Raw genomic sequence first — 25,114 nt, 5'->3', positions numbered from 1 at the left:
TACTAATAACAGCTCCCGTTTTTGTACTTTCTCCTAAGTCTTCAGGCACTATGCTAGATACTTTACATAAATTACCTCACTCATTCCTCAACAACCCCACAAGAAGGGTGTCATCATCACACACTTTCCAGCTGACCAACAGAGGCTCATGGAAGATCAGCCCCATGCCCAAGGTTACCAACCAGGGCAGGACACAACCTCACGCTCTCCCTGTTGCCTAGGAAGAAAACCCTTAGAGCAGGGATGAGTTCCTGGAAATTCAGCTGGAACAGATTCAGCAAGAAAGATTGATTTAGTGCATAAACCGGCCTCAGAAAGAAGCTGGACACGAGTGGAATCTTTCTGCTCACTAGTCACCCAAGGAGTCCTTTCCTACATGGTTCTCTCTATTGGGTAAACATTGCCGATGACCTAAAGGAATTAACTCTTGTTTCCTAATGTTCTTTCTTTCTCCTTGGTCTGTATGCTTGAAAGTATATGACTAATTCAGTGAAATTTATCATGTAAATAAAATATCCATGCCCCCTGACTCAAATTCATAGGTCACTGGAGAAAACATCTTCTGTAAACAAATATGAGTCTTACCGTCGAAACAGCCTACAGACACCAGACTTTCAGCAAAAGTCTGACTTGTTTTTGTCCAACGCCCCAGTCGGATGACCTCCCGTGGGGCTCTGTTCTTCCTGACACCTCCTCTGGGCACCCAATTAGGAGCAACCTGTCTATTGTGTTGTTTGTTCTGTTTAACCTACAACGACAGGTGCCTCTCCCAGGCGCTCACTCCAGGCCAGCGAGCATGGGTGCAGTTGTGCCTCAGTAAGGAAACATAATGCGCAGCAGGAATTCAGGGCAGGGAAAGGGAAGAACCACACCTGAGCATGCTCCCAGTGGGCTATTACAATCCTCCTGGAAAAGGAGGAAGGGAACAGGGGCTTCCAAGGATTTCTCACTCAGTGTTCTCTTGAAAACCACACTGGCCTGGACTTCTCCCATACAGAGAAAAAGTTAAGCAGCCAAGTCGAAAGAAACATGGGCTGCAGAAAGAGAATCCAAATAAATTTGCCAACTTATGAAAGTGGTGAGCAAATATCCAGGTAGTTAGAGGAGGGTGAGGAGCCGTGGTGGCCAAGGGTTAAGCTCAACTGAACCCAAAGGCTGGCGGTTCAAACCCACCCAGCGGCTCTGCAGGAAATCTCTGGCTAACTGCTCCCATAGAGATTACAGCCTAGAAAACCCAGCAGGGCAGTTCTACTCTGTCACGTGGGGTTGCTATGAGTGAAAATCGACTAGATGGCACCTAGCAACAACAACAGAAGGGGATGGGAGGGAGAAGAGGGCAGAGAAGAACATTAATACTGTTTTAAGTCTATCAGACAACTACCGGCCCTCTCTTTATTCCCCTACCAACATGATTTTTCCCTCTTCAGAACGTTTTACTTTTAAGTTGCGGTTAAAGCAAATAATAGAAGTATCCTGAATAATGTACATGACAACACAATCTGGGACACTTTCCTTTGTACAAAAAATAATTATTTGTTTAGAAGGCAATGCTATGTGACTAATAACCGGATTCCTAGAGTGTGCACAACTCCTCCTGGTTTCTCGTTCCGTACGGAGCCTCTGAGAAGCTGGAGCCCAGCAAGCACGTTGTGCCACCTGTTTTCTAGGTAACTTCCAAGAGTCTCATTTGAAAGTCCCTACACACCTTTTTTTTTTTTTTTTTTACACACCGGATCCCCCCTGCCCATTTCTGTAATTTTGATGTTCCGAAACACCAACACCTCAGCTGGCTTCTCTCTCACACCAACACACTCCTTCACTGCACAAGAGCAAACTGCTGTTCAGAAACAAAGGAGATTTTTCAGGTAGCTTTTTTCCTTTTCTTACCCATTCTAAAATAATCGTTTGTCGACACGTAAAAAATACAGCTGAGTTAAAGATCAGGAAAGTCACCGCAAAAATCACTTCATTCCTTCCCCTGCTCCTGAAATGGCAGAAAGCACGCAGCACGGATAGGCACTTGGGTTTATCTTCCGTTCAGATTTGCTTTCAGAAAGGAACTTAACAGAACCTGCCCCACAGAATGGGGGAGCACTGCGACCTAGACCTACTCGGTGCAGTAAAAAAAAAAAAAGTCTGCAATTATTCAGATTTCTAATCTAAACATCAAGACTCCTTCCAGGAATTGCATCAGCTCCCCAAAACCCTTCACCACAGTGTAGATGCGTACATTCCCCCCTGCCCCAAGTGGCAAGAATTTTCTAAAACTAAAAACAAACAGTTCTATTAACCTTCACCAAAAACACACCCCAAACAGACAGAAACCATAAGACCCAGCAAGGAAAAGGTCCGGGCAGCGTGAGGCACAGGGAACCAGAAAGCACAGCCTGGTCCCAAGCTGGAGGGCCTGTCAGGGGAGTCTGTAGGGTGCAGTCTGTGCTCACCAACACAGGCAGAGACCCAGTACTTCACAGACCAGAGGGAGGGGTACTTCCTGAACGGGCTTTTTTAGAGGGAGGACCCCTTTGACATAGGCGCTTCATGAATACTGCCCACTCCAGGAGCCTGGCCTTTGAATCCCCCCAGCAGGGCCAAGGAGCTAGACCTCCCCACCTCCAGTCCACAAACAGGAGAGAAAGCAAGGCCATAGAGAGACAAGCTGGGCTGCTACCACTCAAGGAAAGTGGACGTTTAAGGAATTAGCTGGACAAGAACAAAGCAATCTGTATAGCTGTGGTGTGTGTGTGAGAGATGCACAGACAGAAAAAGAAGGGAAGGCACAGAGTGAAAGAAGCAGAGATAAGAGAAGGGGGATGGACAGGGATGGAGAGAAGGAGCGGGGGGAAGGAAGGGTGTTGGAGTTTATGGATATCTATCTACCAACCTCCTTAGTTCGGTGAGAGACAAGGGACAAGACAGGCTGACACTGGAATGAAGAGTGCAGCCACTCGAATTTGCCACCTTTAACACAAGACATTGTTCTAAGTTACCCAGCCTTGGAATACTGAAGAAATAAACGGCAATGAGAACCCATTTGGCCTCTCTCTTTTCTAATCCTTTAATCTTCTGCAGGCTTGCGTCTTACTTAGCCCCGGCTCCTGACTTTGGACAAGATACCACTTTTCTTCCGGCCTGGCTGCACATCTGTCCAGCGTGAATGAGGCAACCACTTACACTTGTTGTCTGATGAAAGGAGGTGAACTTGATTTGGAAACTAAATGAATGTTGGCTCTTCAGTTACACAAACCTTGGAATCCCCACATTAAATGTCCCACCCTTGGAAAGTATTCCACACAGCAACGTTTAAAGACAGGCTTACTGTCACTTGGACTAACAACTCTGCTTCTTCATAATAAGCCTAAAAAAACACTGTTTAATTTTTTTTTTTTTTTTTTGGTCGGGAAACAGCAAACACCTTCTACGGACTGGGGGGAACATCCTTCATCCCTCAATTACACCAAATTCCCTCAAGACATTTACTTATAAGTTCGTTTATATTAAAAAGAAAGCATATGCGAGAAAAACTCTAAAGAATTTTGTAAAAGAAGGTTATAAGAATTAAACTACTACATAATTAGGAAAACAAATATTTAATTACGTACTAAAGAACTGTACCCTCAACTCTACAATAAATCGCATGTAGCCATAAAAAAAAAAAATTTTTTTTTTTTTTTTTAGCCATAGCAGTTCCCCACCTCCGCCAAAAAAAAAAAAATCCTGGTAGACTTCACAGAGCACTGCATGCTTTTGAAATCCCCAGTATTACAGGCAACAGTCATATTCTGAGAGTATTCTTTGTAGGGGCCCTTTCGTGGGTGTGTTTACAGCATTTTTATCTTGATACTGACGTGAGATATGAAATCAAACACTTCCTAATATTTACAAGTATTCACGTTCTGGGTTTAGAAATGAATTACTGGAATTTTTAATGTGGCCACCTAAACATTCACTATCTTCTGACTGTAATATACCAGTGAAATTCATTTAATCAGTAATTTGTTATACACTCAGTTTCTTCATTTTAAACTTGGCAACCTTAGGAGTCTGTCTGTTGCCATTGATAGCTATGGTTTGACTAATTCATTAAAATTCATACAAATACTTATTTCATGAATTATTTTGTCAATACTTGGCAGAAGTACCAGATGGAAAATGTAATTATGACAAATTACTTCAAAAAGAGTACTCTTCCATTCTTGGAAACACATGAGGAAAACCCACACGGTTTCCTATACTCAAGTCCCTTCTGTTTCCTTTCTTCAAACCCAACAGTCTGAGGTTCCTTTCTCCATGTCAGTGTGTTCCCTAATTCCAAACATCCTCTAATGTTCTCCAACTCCAAACAGCCTCAGTCACCATAAGCCAACACTGACCTCGAAAACTGCCTACTCTGAGACCCAGACCAGCATAGCGATTACAAAAAGAAAGACCTACCCCATGAAGTAAGCCCGTTCACTCATCTACAGGACCCCCGGTGCAGAAATCCTAGCTCCTGAATCACACCAAGCAAGTGCAGTTCACCGTGGGGCTGGCGCCCAGCAGTCACGCCCGGCAACAGGGCTGCAGTGTTCACCCAGCAGCTGTGTGGGGAAGTCTGAGGCCATGCCTGCCGGGGGCCTGGGTGTCACCAACAATGAAGATGTAGTCCTTTCACCGATAATAGTCTCATAGCTTCTTTTATGTTCCAACAGAAGCATGTCTATTAAAAATCTTGAACAAAGGACCTTCAGTGAAAGAATTTATCTTCAGCTTTTCAAGATAAGCTGAGATGCAATGCACCTATATTCTAAAAGCAGACACAATATATGCTGCCTCTGGCAGGTAAGAGAAACATACCAGGTCCGGGTGGGGACCGGGTGGCCCCAGCCCTAACCTAGCAGCCTGAGGCTGCTCCAGCAGGTGTTTAAAGGCAACAGCGCAGGCATCAAAGCCATTTTTTGCTCTAAATGCATGAGAATCTTTCTGGTTATAAAATAACTAACACCGTACGAGAGCTTTGATTTGAAACCAGGAGCGCCAAAATTCCCAGCATCAACGCGATTTAAAAACACGATGACCATGACGTACCAGAGGTTTTCATTTCTGCAGCCCCCAACTACTGAACGAAGGGCTAAATTCGCTCTTTTGACAATGAAGGCGTGAAAACCAGATTTTACCCATCCTGCCTCTTCTTCTAGCCCCACGCCCACTTGGACCCCCATACAACATTACAACGGCAGCGACGGGAGGCAAACAGCAGGCACTCACACGGAAACCAACCACCGACCGTGGAGGCGGACACACCTGTGCTCCTCTTCAGAAAGAGCCACAATTCTGCAATATCCTTGTACAGCAAGGAGAGAAGGTTTAAGGTCATGTTGTCACGGTCGACGTGCCGGTGTTCAGGAGGCAGTGGCCCATTTATCCGGACGCGCGTCTTCGGCACACAAAGGAAGAGCGCACAGCTCCATCTTTGGGGCGCAGCCCAGCAGCCGGGGATACAATACCTTTCTTCAAATTACATGCACAGCGAGCTGGCTCTGTGCAGGGCCCGGCTCCGGTGGGGTTCGCAGCTCCCGGCTGCTGGCGGATTTTACTTTACCGATTAAGGAGCCAGCCGCCTTGGGCTCAGGTTCATTTATTCTGCCAGCGGACGCGTTAACTGCTGAAATGCTGGCGGCACCAAAGCTCGGTGCGCCCTGCAGTTCCGGGTGTCCCGCGTTGCGTCTCCAGAGCCTCCCTGCGGGAGCCCTGCGCTTAGCCAGCCGGTAACCTATCAACTAAGCCCGGACAGACCGACAGACGGAAGCCTGGGGGACCTGGAGCCCCCGCCCGCCCCAGCCAGGCCTGTGAGCCAGGCCCGTGAGCTTGAGAGCGCATCCATCAGCCGGGAGGTCTGGATCTGCTCCCCCCAGCACATGCACCCGGGGCCCAAACGTGCGCTGGAGCGCACGGAGGCTGCTGCTCGCTGCTGGCTGTTCCCGTCAGCGAGTTCATTTTAAAAACGCATACCATACACACATGGTTCTCGGAGCGTTAGCAGCTTAAGAAGTCAGGCTTCAGAATGCCCATAGAGGCACTAAGAAAATGTAAAATACAACAAAGGCGTTGCTTTTGGAGGGCGGGGGAAGGTTGGGGAATAGTCCTCAAATATGACATTTGAAAACTGACAGTCCAGGACAGGACTTCTTAATCTACACTGTGCATGTGATTCACTTGGAGATCTTCTTAAAATATGGATTTTGACCGTATAGGTGTGTGTGGGGGAGGGGAGGTAAGATTCTAACAGACTCCAGGTGATGCTGAGGCAGCTACCCATAAAAACCCATTGCCGTCCAGCTGATTCCGACTCATAGTGACCCTATAGAGTAGAACTGCCCCATAGGGCTTCCAAGGCGCAGCTGAGGGATTCAAACTGCTGACTTTTTGGTTAGCAGTCGGCTCTTAACCACTGCGCCACCAGTGCTCCCCAGGGCTCCTAGTGCGTGGATATTGAGTAGCAAGAACCTCACAGGCTGAAGCGGCTAGCACAAGTCCTTCAACAACACCATCCTCAGAGTTGGAGTCTACAAGTCCATAGACCAGGAGTGCCTGGAGAGGGCAGAAGATGCCCTCTGGCTTCATGTCCTCCTGGTTCCCCCTTCTGCTCCTGATGGCTCCCAGTGCTCACCAGCCCCTTTGTCTCCAGGATCCTCACAGGTCTGGATTTGTGTTCTGAACTCCAACCTCACCCCTCTCTTCTGGCACACAATTCAGGCACAGAGGTAACATGGGATAGAGCAGACAGCATGAGTTCTAGAGTCTGACTTCCAGGCCCTATAAATCTAGAAAGTTACTTAACTTCTAGTTCTGGGTTTCTTTATCCATAAATGTCTACCTCCAGAGATATGATAATAAAATCACATATGACAGTTCTTACCTGGGTGACTGCCTCAGTATATCTCAAGGCTCCCCCACAACAAAACACAAGCTCTCTTCTACTTGCCAGAGGTAGAATAATGTGGTCCCCCAAATTGGGCAGCCCACTCTCAAATCTCAACTCTACAGCTTACTTTGACCTTGGACAAGTCACTTAAAATTTTCTTCCACCTCAGTTTCTGCATCTTTAAATGATCTTGTGAAACTTAACGAGAAAAATCACGTACAGAATTTAGCTCAGAACCTGGCTCAGTAAACATTACTCATTGTTATTTTTCTTGTGGCTGTAATTATTGACTCACTGACAAAGCTATATCTGCCATTTCATTCCTCTGAACTCAAGACTTCTTTCTACCCTTAAGGAGACTCTGAAGTGAGACATCTCAGACTGAAGTCATTGCTTCCTCCTCAGCCTTGCTCCTTCTCCCGAAAAGAAACATCTGTGTCAATTACCTCCCTCTATTCCCAAGCCAGAAACTTCAAGTCATATTCTTAACTCTTCCTCTCTCCAGACTTCCTGTGCCTACTGTGGTAGACTGTATTATTTATTCATAATTATACCTTTTTCCGTTGACTCTAAGCTTAGACAGTGATTTGTTTTAGCTGAAGTGCTATGAGCAGAAGCTCCTATGAGCACTGCACTTTTTTTTCCTTAGATTTTTACGTTCCTATCTTCTGCCATAAGAATCTAACGTCTCAGATGAGGGGATTCCCTTCAGCCCATGCCCCGTAATGAGAACACAGTGGAGGCCAGCAGAGTCACAGCCCGTTCACGTCACAGGAACACAAACATTTTTTAAACCACAAAGACATCGGGGTTGTTTGTTACTGCAGCGAAAGCTAACTAATACATCTGCTGATTTATACTTCTGAAACTTCAGCCTCCCATTTCTGGAACCTGGTCCTCTCCTTTGTTCCTGTTGCTATGGCCCTTGTTCTGATCCTGGTCTTTCCCAGATTATTCTAACAGTCTTTTTTAAAACTGGCTCCTCGTCCTTCAGTGTGCCATCCCAGTGTCAGCAGACATATTTTGTCAGCATAACTTGTTACATCATTATCCTGTAGGTGCTGTGGAATCATTGAGAAAATTTAAACAGATCAAAGTATAAACTCCTTGACATGGCATATGAGGCCCTTCAAACCCAAGGTCCAATCCTTTTTTTTCATTTTCAGCCCTTACATCATCCCATCTCCGATTCTCCCCTTTCTCAAACCGTATTAAAGTTCCCGCCAATCCCTGAGCACACTTACGCTCTCAGTTCCCTCTGCCCCAAAAGTCCCTTCTCCTGAGGAGAAATCATACGCACTCTCAAGGCTAAGCAGAAATACTACCCCCTTATGGAAAGTATTAGGTCCCTGGGTGGTGCAAACCCACTCAGCAGTGCCACGAAAGGACGGCCTGGCAATCTATTTTCGTAAGGCCACGGCCCATGAAAACCCTATGGAGTGCAGTTCTACACTATCTAACACAAAAGGGGTCGCCACGGGTCAGCACCGGCTCTATGACAATGTTTTTCTTTTCTTATGAGATCACTGCTGGCCCCAAATCCCTGCTCCCCTCCTCTGCGCCCTGAACCATTAGCATAGCACACTCCACAATACTGTGCAGGAGTCCACATCCTCACTGGACTGAGGGTGTCCTGAGGGCAGGGGACACCTCAGTTATCTAGCACTTGATTAAGCTCGTATCTCATGAACAAAGAATAGCCCAAAAAGGTGATTAGATTCTGCTAAGTTAGATAGCAGCACTCAGCTCCTTTACCCAGAGGGATTTTGTTGTTAAACATAAGAATGACGAGAGGTGCTGTCTAGGCTCTCTTCTAATGAGAGAAGATGGCTACATACCAGAAATCGGGGTTTTCTGTTAGAGAAGCAAGGATTCTGTGAAATCGCCAAGACCGAGGCCAGATACGGTGACGTTCATCTAACTATTCATTTGCTTTGTTCTGCCTTTCTCCCTGGATGCTCCGCGCTTCACACCACACTGTAGTTTCTGTGTGAGCAAAGACCTTCAATGTCCAGGGTACACAGCAGATTCTCAAGTCGTCATTAAATGAACAGAACACGTGAACAAGGAAGGCTATGAAAGTCACGTAGTTCACTCTGATTTAGATTGGGTACACTCTGGACCCAAAACAGGCAGAGGGGTTAGACAATCTGTGATGTGCCATCAAACCTGTTATTTTGTGAAGACAACCTCATAATTATCCTCTTTATGTTCTTGGAAGGACTGTGAACACTCTGTTTTCTTCAGGAGTTGCTCTATTTGATAATTTCAGTAACATACTAACAGCTGGGACAAGTCATGGGAGTTAAAAAAAAAAAAATCCAAACCAGTTAAGACACTTGCAAATGCATTGGGTCTGCTGTTTGGGTCATGACTGCTCATATCATCATCTCTTCACCCATTTTACGAAGAATGACATCCTAGAGTAGCCTAAGCTGTGTCCCTTCCCCAGCAGCTCTTGGCACCTAATAGGGACAAAGTCAAGGTTGAAGGTGTGCCCTCCGGGCCTCATGATCCAGAGTAAGTCATCACACTGCTCACTGACCTTCATACCCAGACTTGATGTCTGCAGTCTCTGAGGCCATGGCTTCAACCTCGGGTGCTGAGGACTCTGTTCGATATAAAAAATAAATTTGGATACCCTATGATATTTTTTTTTTATGATAGCAACTCTATTTTTATTGGCTTATTCTACAGACTGTGCTTGTTACGTATCTACATCCATGGGTGTGCTGCAAGCCTTCACAGCCTCTGAAGTCTGAGTTTGGAAAATACTGCCAGTGTGTATTCATAATAACCTATTTGCTTCTGTACCAAGGATTACAGAACACACTGCGCTGGAGTAGTATTTTATACAAAAACAAACACACACTTTCCTGTGAAAACTGATCACCTTAAGAAGTCTGACATGGAGTATAAAAAAGCAAAGCAACTAGTTTGTATGAGGTTTTCCCCTCCGAAGACAGATGATTCATTCATCCAACAAATATGTGCCAAGTGCCATTCAAGGCACTAGGGGATACAGAAGTGAGCCAGACAGATAAGGTTCTCTCATAGAATAGATACTCCAGGGGGGGAGGGAGACAAGTATGGTTGTTCTAAAATGCAAAGGTATTTGTGCCTTCTTGCCCAGCATAAAAAAAAAAACATGTTCAATGAAGGGTCAGGAGAAAAATATTTTGAAAATAAATCTCAAATTATTAATCCCGTAAATTTTTGTGGCCTTACGTGATCCACGTCCCTGCTATCTCTTTGGCCTAACATCCACTGCTCCTTATTCCCACTCAGCTCCAGCTGGACCTGCTTCCCCAAGCCGCTTCAGCCCTAGGCCCTACCCTCATGAGCTCCTCTCTCCATCCCAGATGTCCGCAGGGCTAACCCCTCAGCTGTTTTGAGTCTTTTCAAACATGGGGCCATCCCTGAGAGGCAAAACTTCAACATTCCACTTAAAATGGCAGCCCAGCTCCCAGCACACTCTCAAACCCCATTGCCTACTCTCTCCATAGCACTTAACCGTAACCCTTGTAATACACAAAATCACGCATCATGTCCATTGTTTCTTGTCTGGTTCCTCCACAGGGGCCGGGAGCTCTACCTGTTTTTCTCACAGTTACATTGCAAGCACCCAGAGCAGTACCTAGCACACAGTATGTTGCGACAAATACATTTAAATGAATGTGATAGCAGGCTGGGAGGGGCAAGAGAAGAAACAGAAGTTTGCAGACAAGCAATGCAGACACTTTTTTCTAGAATTTTTTTTTTTTTTTCCTGTGACCTCTTGCAACTATAAAAGCTCTGAGTTTGGAGTTTTGGTGATCCATTACTGGCTCACTAGTAAGTCTCCTGGTTGCCCATTCCCAGGAAACAGCCATCTCATGCCTTGTGTTTATGTTAATTCTCCCCATGGCTAATGGGGGAAATCACTCATGGAAATACCCAGACGCCTTGGTTTCTCCATCACAAGTTGCTTTTTGTCACTACATCCTAACAGCCCACCAGGAGATGAATGCTTTTCTCTCGGTGTTTGCTCGTTGAAGGACCACTGATGTTCATTTCTGTTTTTCAATTCCACCTGTGATACGCACTGTGAATGGAATCAATGCTATCTAGTATGCGGGTCATTTAAGAAACAAACACAAACTAGCATTTATTCAAGATCTGAGAGTGAGCAAGTATGAGGCCAGTGTGCACGGACGCATTTCTGGAACGTCTCTAGGGCCCAGACTCCAACTCTGGGGACTGGTCGATAGCTGTAGGCCTAGAGAACACTCAGAGGAAAAGCTCCCCACTGATGCTGAATTCCTTCTGACACCCCTCGTGACATCCCAGAGAGCTGAGGCCTGCAGAGCCCAGAGCCACACTGAGCTGAAGCTGCATCTGATATGGGCCGAGAAGTGGACTGGGCTGTTTGGTCACTGTACACAGCCGACCCATCTTTAGGACTTAATGAATCCACTCATCCCAACTGGCAAAGTAGAACCAGCCCCCATTAACTGATAATAAAACTTGAATCTCTTTCCTCAAACACGTCGTTTCGTGTTTTTTGTTTTTTGTTTTTTTTTTTATCTGACGCACCTGATGACTTTCTCTGCCTTACCTAATTGGAACTAAAAGCCAAACTGAGGGTACTGGAAATACAAACCAACGGCGCTAGTTCACGCTAGTCCAGGAATAGAACTCCAGCCCACAAAGCCCGGCTCGCTGCCACCACGACGTACTGCTTTAGTGAAGGGATTATTTGCTTAATATCAATGCTCTTCAGTGAGTTACGGCGTGTTATTTTGTTGCTATTCAAATGCTTCTGACCTGCAAAAAAGGCTATGTCGTGGTTCAACCTCATGGTACATGTAACTAAAACAAGGAAGAGAAGGTAACAACAGTCGTGACAAGGGCTGCAGAGAAGTCAAGGAAGATACAAGGCCTGAGGAAAAAGTGGCCAGGCATCAGACAGCCACAGAAGATGACACTGAGGTGAGACTCCAGGCCTTCCACCGCATTTTGCCTCCATCACGTCACGCTGTTTGCGATGGTCGAGGTTGTGTGTGCCGTGGCTGGGCCACGATTCTCAGTGTTTATATGTGATCATTCCCATGATCGAATCTGCTGTGAGTAGCCAGTCAGTTGAAAGGGAGTTTCCTTGGGGGTGTGGCCTGCATCTAAATATAAGCAGAGGTTCTGGCATTTTTGCTCACTCTGGAGCCTGCAGCTGTCTCCCGTTCATCTGACCTCTGATTCTTGGAACTTCAGCTACCACCTTATCTGCCAATCTCGGGGTTTGCAGATCTTCACAGCCTGTGAGCAAGAGCCGTGCTCTCCGACCTGCTGATCTTCGGTTCGCCAGCCCCTGTGGCTATGTGAATCAAGAGAAGCCTCTACCCTGATCCACAGACTTGGGACATTCCAGCCTCCATAATTGCATGAGCCACTTCCTTGATATAAATCTCTCTCTATATTTATACGCTTTACTGGTTTTGCTTCTCTAGAGAACCGAGCCTAAGACACCGCTGATTAAGGGCATAGAAACGGTTTCTTGGCTCTCAATTGGTTATTTCCCTGCGAGGAACTCTAGGGACAGGGCCTCTGTTTACGACCGTTCTACTGGAGAAGTCTGGCACACAGGGAAGTCCAGTGTCTCCAGTGCCTAGTACACGATTATCATGCAAGAGCTTCCTTAGCTGGAAAGAAATAGTAAACACTGCACTTCATTATAAACATGGCTTGTTTATTTATTGGAACAGGTGCAGCAGTGTTTGTCAGAATATGCACCACTTGGCACACAGTGTAAGTGATGTCATATTTTAAATTCAAGTAACGTTTAAAAGACTGATGCAAATTGGTGCAGCCCAGGGTCTTTCAAATAACAACAGTATTCGTATTCTGAAGGATAATTTCCTTTCCAGCTGAGCCCCCGCAGAGCCGAGGCTCTCCCACTGGTGGGCTCTGTCTGTCACAGCTAATAATACCACACGGCTTCATTTTTTGCTCTGTTCTGCCCACAAGATTCCTTCTGCCCGCTGCAGATGGAACAGCTCTCCCTGAAATTAACACTCTAGATGACAGCTGCCTGCAGCGCTGAGGAGAATGCCGTTAAAGGATGATTAGAAGTTCATGAAGAGAGCTGAGAGCCCTGTGGCCCATCCTGGCAGAGGCCAGAGATGAGAGAAAGCCAGTGCTCTTCCAGGCGGGGCTTGCACTCTGCGGAGTGGGGACGTTCGTGGGCCTCCACGTCAGCGCATCAAGTCTCTGGGCCAACCTCACTGCAGGTTCCTCCTTCCCGCCATCTGTCTGTGTGCACGCGCCTCCTTCTCTGTCTAGATGAAACACTTTACAAATTAACTATGAATCTATATTCATAGAAAAATACCAGATGTTTTATATAGCACTTGACAGGGACCTTGGATATTTAAGGGGGAAAATTGAACAATAGCAGGAGAACATTCTCCAGTGAACTACTGTTTGAAAAAAACCCATATAAATTAAATTAAAATGTTTATGGTTTGTATGTTTTTTTTTTTTTTTATGGTTCCCAATTTAGTTAGGTAAAAAGTAGAACCCACAGAATCCTCCTATTCTTATGTGAAATGAAAGGGCTTCCCTCATGGATAAACCCCACCCACCGCCATCGAGTCGATTCCGACTCAAAGCGACCCTATAGGACAGAGTAGAACTGCCCCATAGAGTTTCCAAGGAGCGCCTGGCAGATTCGAACTGCCAACCTCTTGGTTAGCAGCGGTAGCACTTAACCACTACACCACCAGGTTTTCCTCCCTCACGGATACCAAACCCAAACCACACGAGCTGCCGTTGAGTCGACTTGGCCTCATGACGCCACCATGTATGTCAGAGTAGACATACAACGGCTCATTTTTTTTTTTTTTTTTGGAAGAAGATGCCCAGGCCTTTCTTCTGAGGTGCCTCTGGATGGACTTCAATCGCCAAAGTTTTGGTTAGCAGCCAAGTGCTTAAATGTTTGCACCCTACGCAGGGGCTCTCCCTCATGGACACCTAGCAAAAATTAGCACTAGACAAATCTGGAATCTAAAAGGTGTTACTGCAGACAGTCTTTGCCACTCTCCATAACTGTTTTATAAATTCATTTGCTGACTTGGTGGTTAAAGAAGGCAGTAACCCGTCTCCCGAATTTTCTTCTTCCACGGTGTTCACAGCATTCCAATGCTGTCAGCCCCAAATGTCTGCTTAGACACACAAAGCCTCCGCATGTTGAAAGGAGAGAATTACAATAGTTAAAACATAGCCATGCCCAGGAGGGTAACTACAGGAACAAAAACGTAGCTTATTTATTGTATTTTTGAAGGACTTTTAAATTTGCTGTTCAAATATGGCAGTAGGTTTTTTTTAGGTGTTCAAATATTTACATGAACTTGGCATTAATGCTTTCTTGTACACCAAAGCAAGAAAAACTAACCAAGGTATAAAATAAATGGTATCCTTATAGGTAAAACTCTGTCCTTTCAAACCTTAGAAAAATATCTGTAAAACTTTAAAACAGGCTTCAGAACAATACATTAGCCCTAAATTATCCAAAGAACATAGTCAAAGTGCTATTAGGGTTCTCATTTTCTAGCTGTACCACAAAAAATGGGGAAATCCGTCCTTGATTCACCTCACTCTACAAGCTTAAGGTCCTTCACCACCTTTGCCTTCTTTAATCATCACAGCGACTGACAGGTGGGTGTTGCTGCTCAGGGAGTCATCTCCACGAAGTCTCCAACGAGCTGGGTGACGCAGGACACAGTGGCTGTCACCCAGTTCTCCCTACAGCAGGCTTCGGCAGTAGCATAGCTGGCCGCCCTCTCCTTCCTGGAACCATTTCTATCTCTGGCTTCGATGATGCTTCGCTGTTGTTAGCTGCCATCCAGTCGGACCCCAGCTCATGGCAACCCCAGGCAAAGCCCTAAGCCATCCCCATCGTCAGCTGCAGATAAGACTGCTGTGATCCACAGGGTTTTCACTGGCTGATTTTTGGAAGTAGGTTGCCAGGCCTTTCTTCCTAGACTTAGTCTGGAAGCTCCATGGTAGTGTGTTCAGCATCATGGCAACATACAGCCTCCACTGGCACAGACTTGTCATAAAGTGGCTGTGCATAAAATACATTATCCGGGAATTGAACCTGGGTCTCCTGCACAGCCAAACCCAAAAAACCCACTGTCGTCGAGTCGATTCCGACTCATAGCGACCCTATAGGACAGAGTAGAACAGCCCCACAGAGTTTCCAAGGAGCGCCTGGTGGATTCGAACTGCCCACCTTTTGGTTAGCAGCTGTAGCTCTTAACCACTATGCCAGCAGAGTTTCCGCTCCTGCGCAGAAGATGACAATTTCACCACTGAACCACGGACGTCTCCATGGATGATGCTTTGCTACCATGGTTTTCCTGCAATCCCCCGGCTCCTTTTCCTTTAAATCTTAGCGCTCCTTAGGGTTCTGCCCTAGGCTCTCTTTTCATCTTACTCTACAGAAATTACCCAAGTGAGCTCATCCACTCCACTCCCGTGACTTCAACTGTCACTCATTTACTGATGACATCCCAATCTGTAGCTCTGGTCCAAAGCACCACCTTGAGTTTGCCATCTATGTGGCCAACTACCTGCCGGGCATAATCCCTTGGCATCCCACAGGCACCTCCCTTCCGTTTTCCCAAACCAAATGCATCATCCCAGCTTCTCAACTTTACACTCATTTCTCACATCTCAGTGGAAGGCTCCACCATCGACCTCCCTCCCACCCTGGCTCACCTTCTGAGCTAACACTGAGCCAGGCTCCAAGTCCTGGTGATGAGGTCTTCACTCCTCTCCACCCACACCACTCTCCTGGTGGGAGAATCACACTGCCTTGCTTGGAATTGACACACAGCCATTCACTGAGCTTTCCACGTGCCGTGCTTAGAATCCTTCACCATCCTCAGGACAAGTTACTTAGGGATAGCATGTGGCTTAAGCTGGGTTCCCTAGAGAAACAAAACCACTAAAGCATGTATATATAGAAAGAGAGAGACAGAGAGACAGAGATTGATTTATCTCAAGGAAATGGCTCATGCAGTTGTAGAGACTATCAAGTCCCAAGTCCATGGGTCAGGTGTCAGGCTGGGGGCCTCTCCTCACTCACGTAGCAGCAGGGGCTGATGGACCTAAGAATGGCAGGTCAGATGGCAGGCTGCTGGCTCAAGGGCTGCAGAGGCTGACGAATCCATAATTGGCAGGCAATATGGCAGGCCACTGGCTCAAGTCCTAAAAACTGGAGGTCTGATGATGACGAGCCAGATGCAGGATCCAGGGCAAGAGTGAGCTTTGCCAGAGTGTCCATATACACTGGATATAGCCACACCCCTAGGAAGCGTCCCTTACAACTAATCAGCTGATCACATCAGATCACATCATGGAAGTGATTACATTATGTTAATTATTGGAGATCCCGAGATGAAGGATAATTACATTATTATATAATTGCCAAACTACATCATAACTGCCAAACTGAGAAACACGGCCCAGCCAAGGCGATACACGGCCTTAACCATCACAGCATGTGAGGTCCTTAATGATCTGACGCTGCTGTGGCTTCCTCCCAGACTCACCTTTACCAATCCTAACCCCACCACAACTCTATAATATACTTCCGCCATAGAAGACAGCAGTCAACATCAAAGTGAGGTACGTGGGTGCTGTCTCCCTCCCTCCTTGTGTCACATCCTTGGGTAACATGAGAGATTCTGAAGGAAGAGCAGATGGGCCCCACAGAGGGCTTGACAGGGCACTCGCTCACTCCATCTGCAAGCTCTCAGCATGCTGCAAGCATTACGGTTTCCATGTGCCCAATTAAAAGGGTTTCATGTCATAGTCTCCCACTGTAGCTAAACTAATTCTTACAAAACAGTAATGTGGCTTACAAGTAGATAAGACAAATAAATACACATAAGCACAAATAAACAATAAGACGATGACAGAGCTGATATTACCGGATCCTACCTGATCGTCACGAGCCAACTACAGGAAAAGGGCAACCTAATCTAAGAAGACATTGACCCCTCCAAAAAAAAAAATGCTCAGATTAAAGTCTTGTTTAAAAATAAGTGAGACAGCAACTGTATTTTCCACTAAGGTGAGAGCATCTTCAAAACAGGTATTTTAAGGTGTGTCATTTATAAAAACTCATATGCATAGAAAGGTAAACATTTTTCTGAAAAAAATAACCCAATTGGATTTTTTTGAACAGACTGAAACATAAAAATTTAACACCTATTTAGTTTGCGACAACTGCTAACATCAGGATAGAAATTTCCTTGACATCAGGGAAAATGGGAATTTACCAGCTGAATTTTGGCAAAAACGTGTCTAATTGGTGAGATTAAAAACTGAGAATTAAGATTGCAAAGCCAGCTAACAGCACATTCTATCATTCCAATTTACGTGCCTTTGTGAGGTTGTCATTTTCAGCTATGACAGTCATTAAAACAAGTATTAAAACACACTGAACTTGGACTTCTGATTCACTATATCAGATTTTCAGAAATAACAATTTTTTATCTAATCACATCGCTCTCACTTAAAACATATTCAAGTGAGAACAAAGATACTTTTATACTGTTAGTGAAATTAAAAAATTGATATTTAACTTCTCATCATTTTAAAATGTGTTTTACAATAAATGTAATTAATTTTATAATAAATGTGATAAATGTGTTTTATTATAAATGTATTATTACATTTATAATAAACGCATTATCATAAATACAATAGTACTTGTATATAACGTATAAGTAATTTCACATAGACGGATGCATACAAATAAATTTTACTGATAGACACGATCCAAAAACTTTGAAGACCGCTGATGTATAAAACCAGCTGGCGTCTAGTCAGTGCTGCCTCATGGCGACCCCATGTGTATCAGAGGAGAACTGTGCTCCATAGGGTTTTAGTGGCCGACTGTTTGGAAGCAGATCACCAGGCCTTTCTTCCAAGGCGCTTCCAGATGGACTTGAACCTCCAACCTTTTGGTTACCAGCAGAGCACATTAACTGTCTACACCAGCCAGAGAATCCCACCCGTATATACTGCTGCACTATTGTAAGTTCTCTAAATGCATGTTGCTCTCACAACCTGGCCTCTGCTTTGTCCTTGAGTGCCCTTTGTGTTTTTTTTTTTTTTTAATATTTTAATGTGTTTATGGTGAAACTTAACACAGCAAATTAGGTTCCCGTTTAACAATTTTACACAAACTCTTCAGTGATGTTGGTTACATTTTTCACGATGTGTCAACATTCTCATTCATCCGTTCTGGTTGTTTTGTTTCCGGTACTCTAGTTTCCCTGCCTCCTTACCTTCTTGTCTTCGTTTTAGAGTAATTTTTGACCATTTGGTCTCATATAGATGATTTTTTTTAAAGGAGCTCATTATTCATGAGTGATATCCTTTATTTTAGGAGCCAATCTGTTACTTAGCTAAAAGGTGGCTTCAAGGGATAATTTTGGTTTAAGGTTTAAAGAGTTATCTCAGGGCGATAGTCTCGGAGAGTCCTAGTCTCAGCTGGTGCAGTAAGACTGGACTTTTTAAGAATTTGAACTCTGTTCCACATTCTTCTCCCATTCTGTCAGGATCCTTCTATTGTGCCCCTGATTAGAAAGGTTGGTAGTGGTAGCCGGGCACCATCTAGTTCTTCTGGTCTCAGGGAGGATGAATGAGGCTGTGGTTCAGAAAGACTGTTAGTCCTATAGATTACTTTCTGAGTCTTTGGTTCCCTTCTTTCTCTTCTGTTCTGGATGAGAAGAGACCGATAAATGTATTTTATAAGAGTTTTGATTTCTTTTCACTGATTAACAGTGGTTTAGGTCCAACCCCTATGTTCCCCCAGGCCCCAGCAAAGCTCTTATCTTTCTGTTCACAATTACCTCTGCATTGCTCTGTCTCTCCCAGCTCACCATAACTTTCCTGAGGACAGAGTTCTGTACTTCTTAATTTATATATCCCCATGCCTAGCACACGATAAAAATCAAACCCACTGCTGTCAAGTTGACTCCAACTCAGCAACCCTGTAGGACAGAGCAGAACTGCCCCGTAGGGCTTCTAAGGCTGCAATCTTTACAGAAGCAGACTGCCACATCTGTCTCCCGTGGAGTGGCTGGGGGGTTCACACCACCAACATTTTGGTTAGTAGCTGAGTGCTTAACTACTGCGCCAAGCCCATGTTCTAGGAATGAAACTGGGGTTTGAGAAGCGACTTGCCTGAAATGGTAATGCCTGGAAGTGGTGGTGACGGGATGTGAAACTCTTGTTCCTGCCACACCAAGTAACTGGGGCCCTCGCAAAGTGGGGAGCTCTCTAGGGCTCCATGTGTAACCTTAGACAACTGTAATTGTGTCTAAGGACAGACGAGTACACAGTTAGATTCCAGACACACTGACTGTTCCTCTCGGGCCCGGTGATGTCACTTCTGCAGTCTAGCTGTTTTCGCATGCAGTTCAAAGCACGTCCGTGGAGAATGCGTTCTGGCGTTCAGGTGTACCATCTACTAGCCCCAACTGGGCCTAAGTTTTGAGGCCATGGGAGAATGGGCCGAATGCCATAAGAGGTCCTGACGCAGTCTGCTCTCCAAGACAGTTCTCAAAGGTTGTGCCTGAGGGCTGGTTCAGACCCACAGGCCCAATCCAATTCTCTGAACCAACTGCCTTCCAGAGGGGAGCAAAACCAAACCAAACCCAGCGCTGTCGAGTTGATTCTGACTCATGGCGGCCCCATGTGTTACAGAGCGGAACTGGGCACCAGAGAGTTTTCTTGGCTATAATCTTTATGGAAGCAGATCGTCAGGCCTTCCTTTCGCAGCACCACTGGGTGGGTTCGAACCACCGACCTTTAGGTTAATAGGGTGCAAACCGTCGTACCACCCAGGGACTCCTTCCAGAGGAGAAGACACAGTAAATCATCAGCTCATCTCTGTTCGGTTTTTTTGTTTTGAGAAGAAGATATGGAAATAGAAGCCACATCAAAACCATAAATGATATTGGCAGCTTTGGGTTTTCTGTCTCTTCTGCTTTACACAGGCTCAATTCTCCATTACCTTTCAGTAGGCCCCTGCCCGACCCCCCAGGCCTAACCTCTGACTTAGGAGGTCTATCCCAGTTTCTGAGCTCACAGAGCCCTTTTTTCTACCCACCATTTTCCATTCCCTTTACTCAACCTTTGCAGCTTTTTTTTTGTTTGTTTTATTTTAGGAATCTGGGCTCTGGTCTCCTGGTGAGACAGGTAAGGGTCCGTCTGCCTAATCCCACTGGTTCCTCAAACACCATTCCTCGTTAGTGTATATCAACATGCTCAGCGTATCTAAGGGCTGTTCCATCCAAGATGGTATCTACTCCTCCACTTCCTCACCCTCAAATCCAAAAATGATTTTTATACTGGGCTTTCCTCCCACCTTCCATGTCCACGGCAAGCCTGAAAAGAGTGGAAAAATATAAACCTGTGAACCTGAAGCTTTCAAGATCAAGTTGCAAAATCTCCTAATTTTCTATGAATTTTGGAGGTTTCTCAGAAGGGCTGCCTATGGAATGCTCTGACGTAAGTAAAGAAGGCGTCTGCTGCTAAGAAGGCCGGATAGTTGCTGCTTTTACCCTGAGACACTAAAGGCTAAATGGTTATCACATCCTCAAACTGGATTTCCCCTTTGTGCCTCCCGTTCAGAATGTTTAGACCAAACCGCTGTCTTGCATGCTCTGAGCATGTGCAGGAGACACAAGGCTTCCTGCAACGTGCAGAATCACAAATGGCTGCCTCAGGGGACTTGTAACAGCACAGGAAGCTCCTGGTCCAGATCTGACCTCTGTCTGTGGAGTTCGAAGCGGTAGAAAGGCACTTAGAAGGGCCTGATAGCCCTTCGTCTAAGTAGCTGGTTTTTGTCCAATTTCTATTGCATAAGCAACCATGTTATAAAAACCATTACTGGCAAACCTGATCTGCTTACCCCTAAAACAGTGATTCATAAATCATATCCCATAGCCAAATAAATTAACACAGCGTTAAAAACAAGAATTAACCCATACTCCCCCCGGCATCAGCTGTAGCAGCGTGAAAAGTCAAGCTCCACATTGCTAAGACACAGACAGCATCTCCACACAAGACTCCTCTACCCTCTCCTACAGAAAGAGCAAAGGGCAGCGGCGGACCAGTGGAGGAAGTCCCGCCTTCCATGCAGGAGGCCCAGGTTCGATTTCCGGCCCACACGCCTCACACAGCCACCACTCATCTGTCAGTGGAGGAATGGATGTTGGTATGATGCTGAACAGGTCTCAGCAGAGCATCCAGACTAAGACAGACTAGGCCTGGCAATCTACTTTGGAAAAATAAGCCGGTGAAAACCCTATGATCTCAACAGTCCGATCCACATTCTCAACCAATCATGGGCTGAGCAGTGTTTGGTTCCATTGTACATGGGGTCGTCATGAGTCGGGGCTTCAATGGCAGCAACAACAAGGAAAGGGCATTTTCTCATGTGTTCCATTCCATCTGATCTCAAAACCGAGTCTGGTATCAGTCACCTTTAAGACAGTTCAAACCCAAATTCCTTCCGTAATTTAGCCACATTTTCTCTATCAGTCCCTTCCCAAACCATCTACACATTTAGCACCTTGTTTCTCAGCTTCCTCAGGCTTATTTCTAACTCTAAACCACCCCTCCCTTTGGAATGCTCTTAATGCACTCAATTCTGCATTTTATCCTATTTTTGGTGCACTGTTTACCAGCTGTTTTATGCATTTACGTTTTCTCTTCCCCATAATAGTGGTGACAAGTCTTAAAGCTTTAGGATTGCCTATCATGAGATATCCAAAGTGAGCTATGTAAAGAACTGTTTCACCCACAACTATTTTTTATTTCATTCTTAATTTTTATTTTTGTTTGTGCTTAATGTACACAATAAATGTGTATGGTAGTTATACCAGGGGCAAGTACTAATTTTTTTAACTAAATGACCACGTATAGGGACACAAAGATTCGAAAGCCAGGAAAAGCATAGTGGTTGAACATAGTAGAAACTCAGCGATTATCTGATAACTTGAATAAAACACAACATAAAGGGCTGGGGAAATGCAACCTTCCCAGAGGGTCCCCAAGGGAGGTGACCAGGCCCACTGTTCTAAGCAGAACCCAGGGATGTTCTCAGTCTTCAGAGACCCTGCAGCCTCTGGGGGAGACTTAGATTCCACCTCTCCCCTCTCTCCGTAAGCTGAACAGGAAGAGTATCTTTACCTGATTGAAAAAACAGACACACAAGCTGCCAGACAGAATCACCTGAAACAATGTGCTTCCCCCCGCTCCTTCCCAGCTTCCCTTGCCCTTGGAGACCAGGTTAGAGCAGGCGTCTCGAGACCGAACTGTTTACCAGGAACTTGAGCCACCATTTTCCACCTCAAGTTGGGTCATCTAAATAGCTATTTGTTCCCAGACAGGGTGTGACCAGTGTGGGACTGCTGACATGGACGACAAACAACCTTACAGGGAATGGCTTTCTCCTCCTCCTATATCAACAATTTCATTTTAAGAACCTAATAAATCCAAGCTGGTGCCATCATGTTGTTCAGTTGATATACAGTAAGGAAAGCAAACACAGCCAACATCTTAGGTTAAATAAAATGCTACAGTAACAACAGATGCAAAGAATATGGCTCAGTTTATCTACCAGGATGCTATGCGGTATAAGAGGTGATTAAAAAAACATTGCTGGGCAGGGCCAAGATGGCAGAATAGACAGAAACTTTCTGCGAGCCCTCTTACAACAAAGGCCCGAAAAAACAAGTGAAATGAGTATATTTATGACAAGCTCGGTGCCCTGAACATCAAAGGCAAGGTTAGAAAACAAACTGAGGGGCAGGGGAAGGAAGAGACGGTTCAGAAGCGGAGAGGAGTTACTGGACCTGAATTGCGGGGAGCCCTCAGGCACTACTCCCGGGAGCGGCAGCAGCAGACTGATTACTCAGGGAGAAGCAGCCAGCCACACAGCCTACTCACACCTCCGGAACCGTGAAGAACGGTGCTCTCAGCAAAAGCTAAGTACTTGCGTATATTTTACCTACCCCCACCCCCAAGCTGGCTTCAGCAGCTGTTCATTCCCCTGGGCCTGAGATAGGCCCTGTTGAGGGCCTAGAGCCATCCTCCAGGCCCTGGAGAAGGAATAAATTCGCAATAGGGGTAAAAAGATAATTTGCCAGCTCCACTAACCAGGGGAGCTCAGGACAGAAGCAGCTCCTGTCCAGGCATAAACAATCTAAAGACTTTGAGTACCTTTCCCCTCTGCATGGGCCTGTTTGGGCCTGTTTCAGGAGAATAGGCCCTTGTTGGCAGACTACAACTGTTTCAGCTGTGCGGTGGAGAGGTGGGTATTTGATGTTTGACATTGCTTTGCCTATTAAACAGGGTCCTCACCTACCCACAGCAGGGGCCTAAGGACTGGTGCCGCCACTCAGGTCAGCCACCCACCCACCTGTGACAGGGGTCGAAGGATAACTGGTACCTCCCAGTCCTTACAACTAAAAACACTGGGTGCCCATGGTCCATCTGCAGAACCCACCCACCTGCACCCTCTAGGGAACACGGACACCTTTTCCTCAGAGACACGTGGAGGACGATTCTCAGCCCCATGCCTTGTTCAGACTGTGACCCCCTTGCTGCAATGAGATACTGGTATATACACCAATCACCCCTGTCCCGCCCTCTAAGACTGTAGGACAGAGCCTGTACCACAACTTGATGATCAGCTACCTGGAAACCTGAGCTGAATTTATACAAGAAAAGTGAATGGACTCCTAGACTGATATACCTGGTAACAGCTCTAGCCATCTGGGGACAGGATGTCAGAGCTCCAAAGGTGAAAATAATCAAGCTAGCTCACTCAAGCAACCCATCTGGGTATATCAAAACAATACAAAGCAAGAAGCTAGGATACAGTAAGCGAACATAAACTAATACAATAACTTATAGGTGGCTTGGAGACAACAGTCAATATCAAATCACATAAAGAAACAGAAAATGATTGCCTCAACAAGCTCTCAGAACAAAGAACCAAGAGATCTTCTAGACGAAAGTGTCTTCCTGGCATTACAAGGTGCTGAATACAAAAGATTAATATACAGAACACGTCAAGACATCAGGAAGGAAATCAGGCAATATGCAGAACAAGCCAAGGAACACACAGATAAAGCAGTTGAAGAAATTAAAAAGGCTATTCAGGAACATAATGAAAAATCTAATAAGCTGGAAGAATCCATAGAGAGTCAGCAATCAGAAATTCAGAAGATTAACAATAAAATTACAGAATTAGACAACTCGATAGAAAGTCAGAGGAGCAGAACTGAGCAAGTGGAAGGCAGAATTTGTGAACTTGAAGATAAAGCACTTGGCACCAATATATTTGAAGAAAAATCAGATAAAAGAATTTTAAAAAGTGAAAAAACCTTAAGAATACCTGGGACTCTATCAAGAGAAATAATCTGTGAGTGATTGGAGTACCACAACAGGGAGGGATAACAGAAAATACAGAGAGAATTGTTGAAGATTTGTTGGCAGAAAACTTTCCTGATATCGTGAAAGATGAGAAGATATCTATCCAAGATGCTCATCGAACTCCACATAAGGTAGATTTTAAAAGAAAGTCACCAAGGCATATTATAATTAAATTTGCGAAAAGAAAAGATAAAGAGAGAATTTTAAGAGCAGCTAGGGATAAACGAAAAGTCACCTACAAAGGAAAATCAATAAGAATAAGCTCGGACTACTCAGCAGAAACCATGCAGGCAAGAAGGCAATGGGATGACTTATATTAAAAATTGAAGGGAAAAAAATGCCAGCAAAGAATCAGGTATCCAGCAAAACTGTCTCTCAGATATGAAGGTGAAATTAGGACATTTCCAGATAAACAGAAGTTTAGGGAATTCATAAAAACCAAACCAAAACTACAAGGAATACTAAAGGGAGTTCTTTGGTTAGAAAATCAATAATACCAGGTATCAACCCAAGACTAGAACACTGGGCAGAGCAATCGGATGTCAACCCAGATACGGAAATCACAAAAATAAATCAAGATTAAAAAAACACTCAAAACAGGGAAACAGTGGTGTTATTATATAAAAGGAGACAACATTAAAACAATAAAGAGAGACTAAGAAATGTAGTCATAGATCTTTTATATGGAGAAGACAAGGTGATACAAAG

The 25,114-nt window shown here is 45.1% G+C and overlaps 1 protein-coding gene across 9 annotated transcripts in view; it reads right to left on the bottom strand.

The window, feature by feature from the left end:
* The window catches only part of MCF2L (MCF.2 cell line derived transforming sequence like), a 333,538-nt gene that overhangs the window by 152,218 nt on the left and 156,206 nt on the right, over window positions 1-25,114 (bottom strand). Inside the window, exon 1 of one of the 9 annotated variants that reach the window (XM_049867594.1) lies at window positions 5,284-14,316. The exons of 7 other annotated variants lie outside the window; for them this stretch is intronic. In XM_049867594.1, the coding sequence (XP_049723551.1) occupies window positions 5,284-5,356 (73 nt within the window). In that variant the 5' untranslated portion in view covers window positions 5,357-14,316. One more of the 9 variants, XM_049867591.1, reaches the window with a different exon arrangement.

Source organism: Elephas maximus, chromosome 23 (genome assembly GCF_024166365.1).
Source record: "Elephas maximus indicus isolate mEleMax1 chromosome 23, mEleMax1 primary haplotype, whole genome shotgun sequence".
NCBI classification, from domain to species: domain Eukaryota; kingdom Metazoa; phylum Chordata; class Mammalia; order Proboscidea; family Elephantidae; genus Elephas; species Elephas maximus.
The sequence above is the reverse complement of the archived record's forward strand: the minus strand, read 5'-3'. Positions and strand labels throughout refer to the sequence as shown.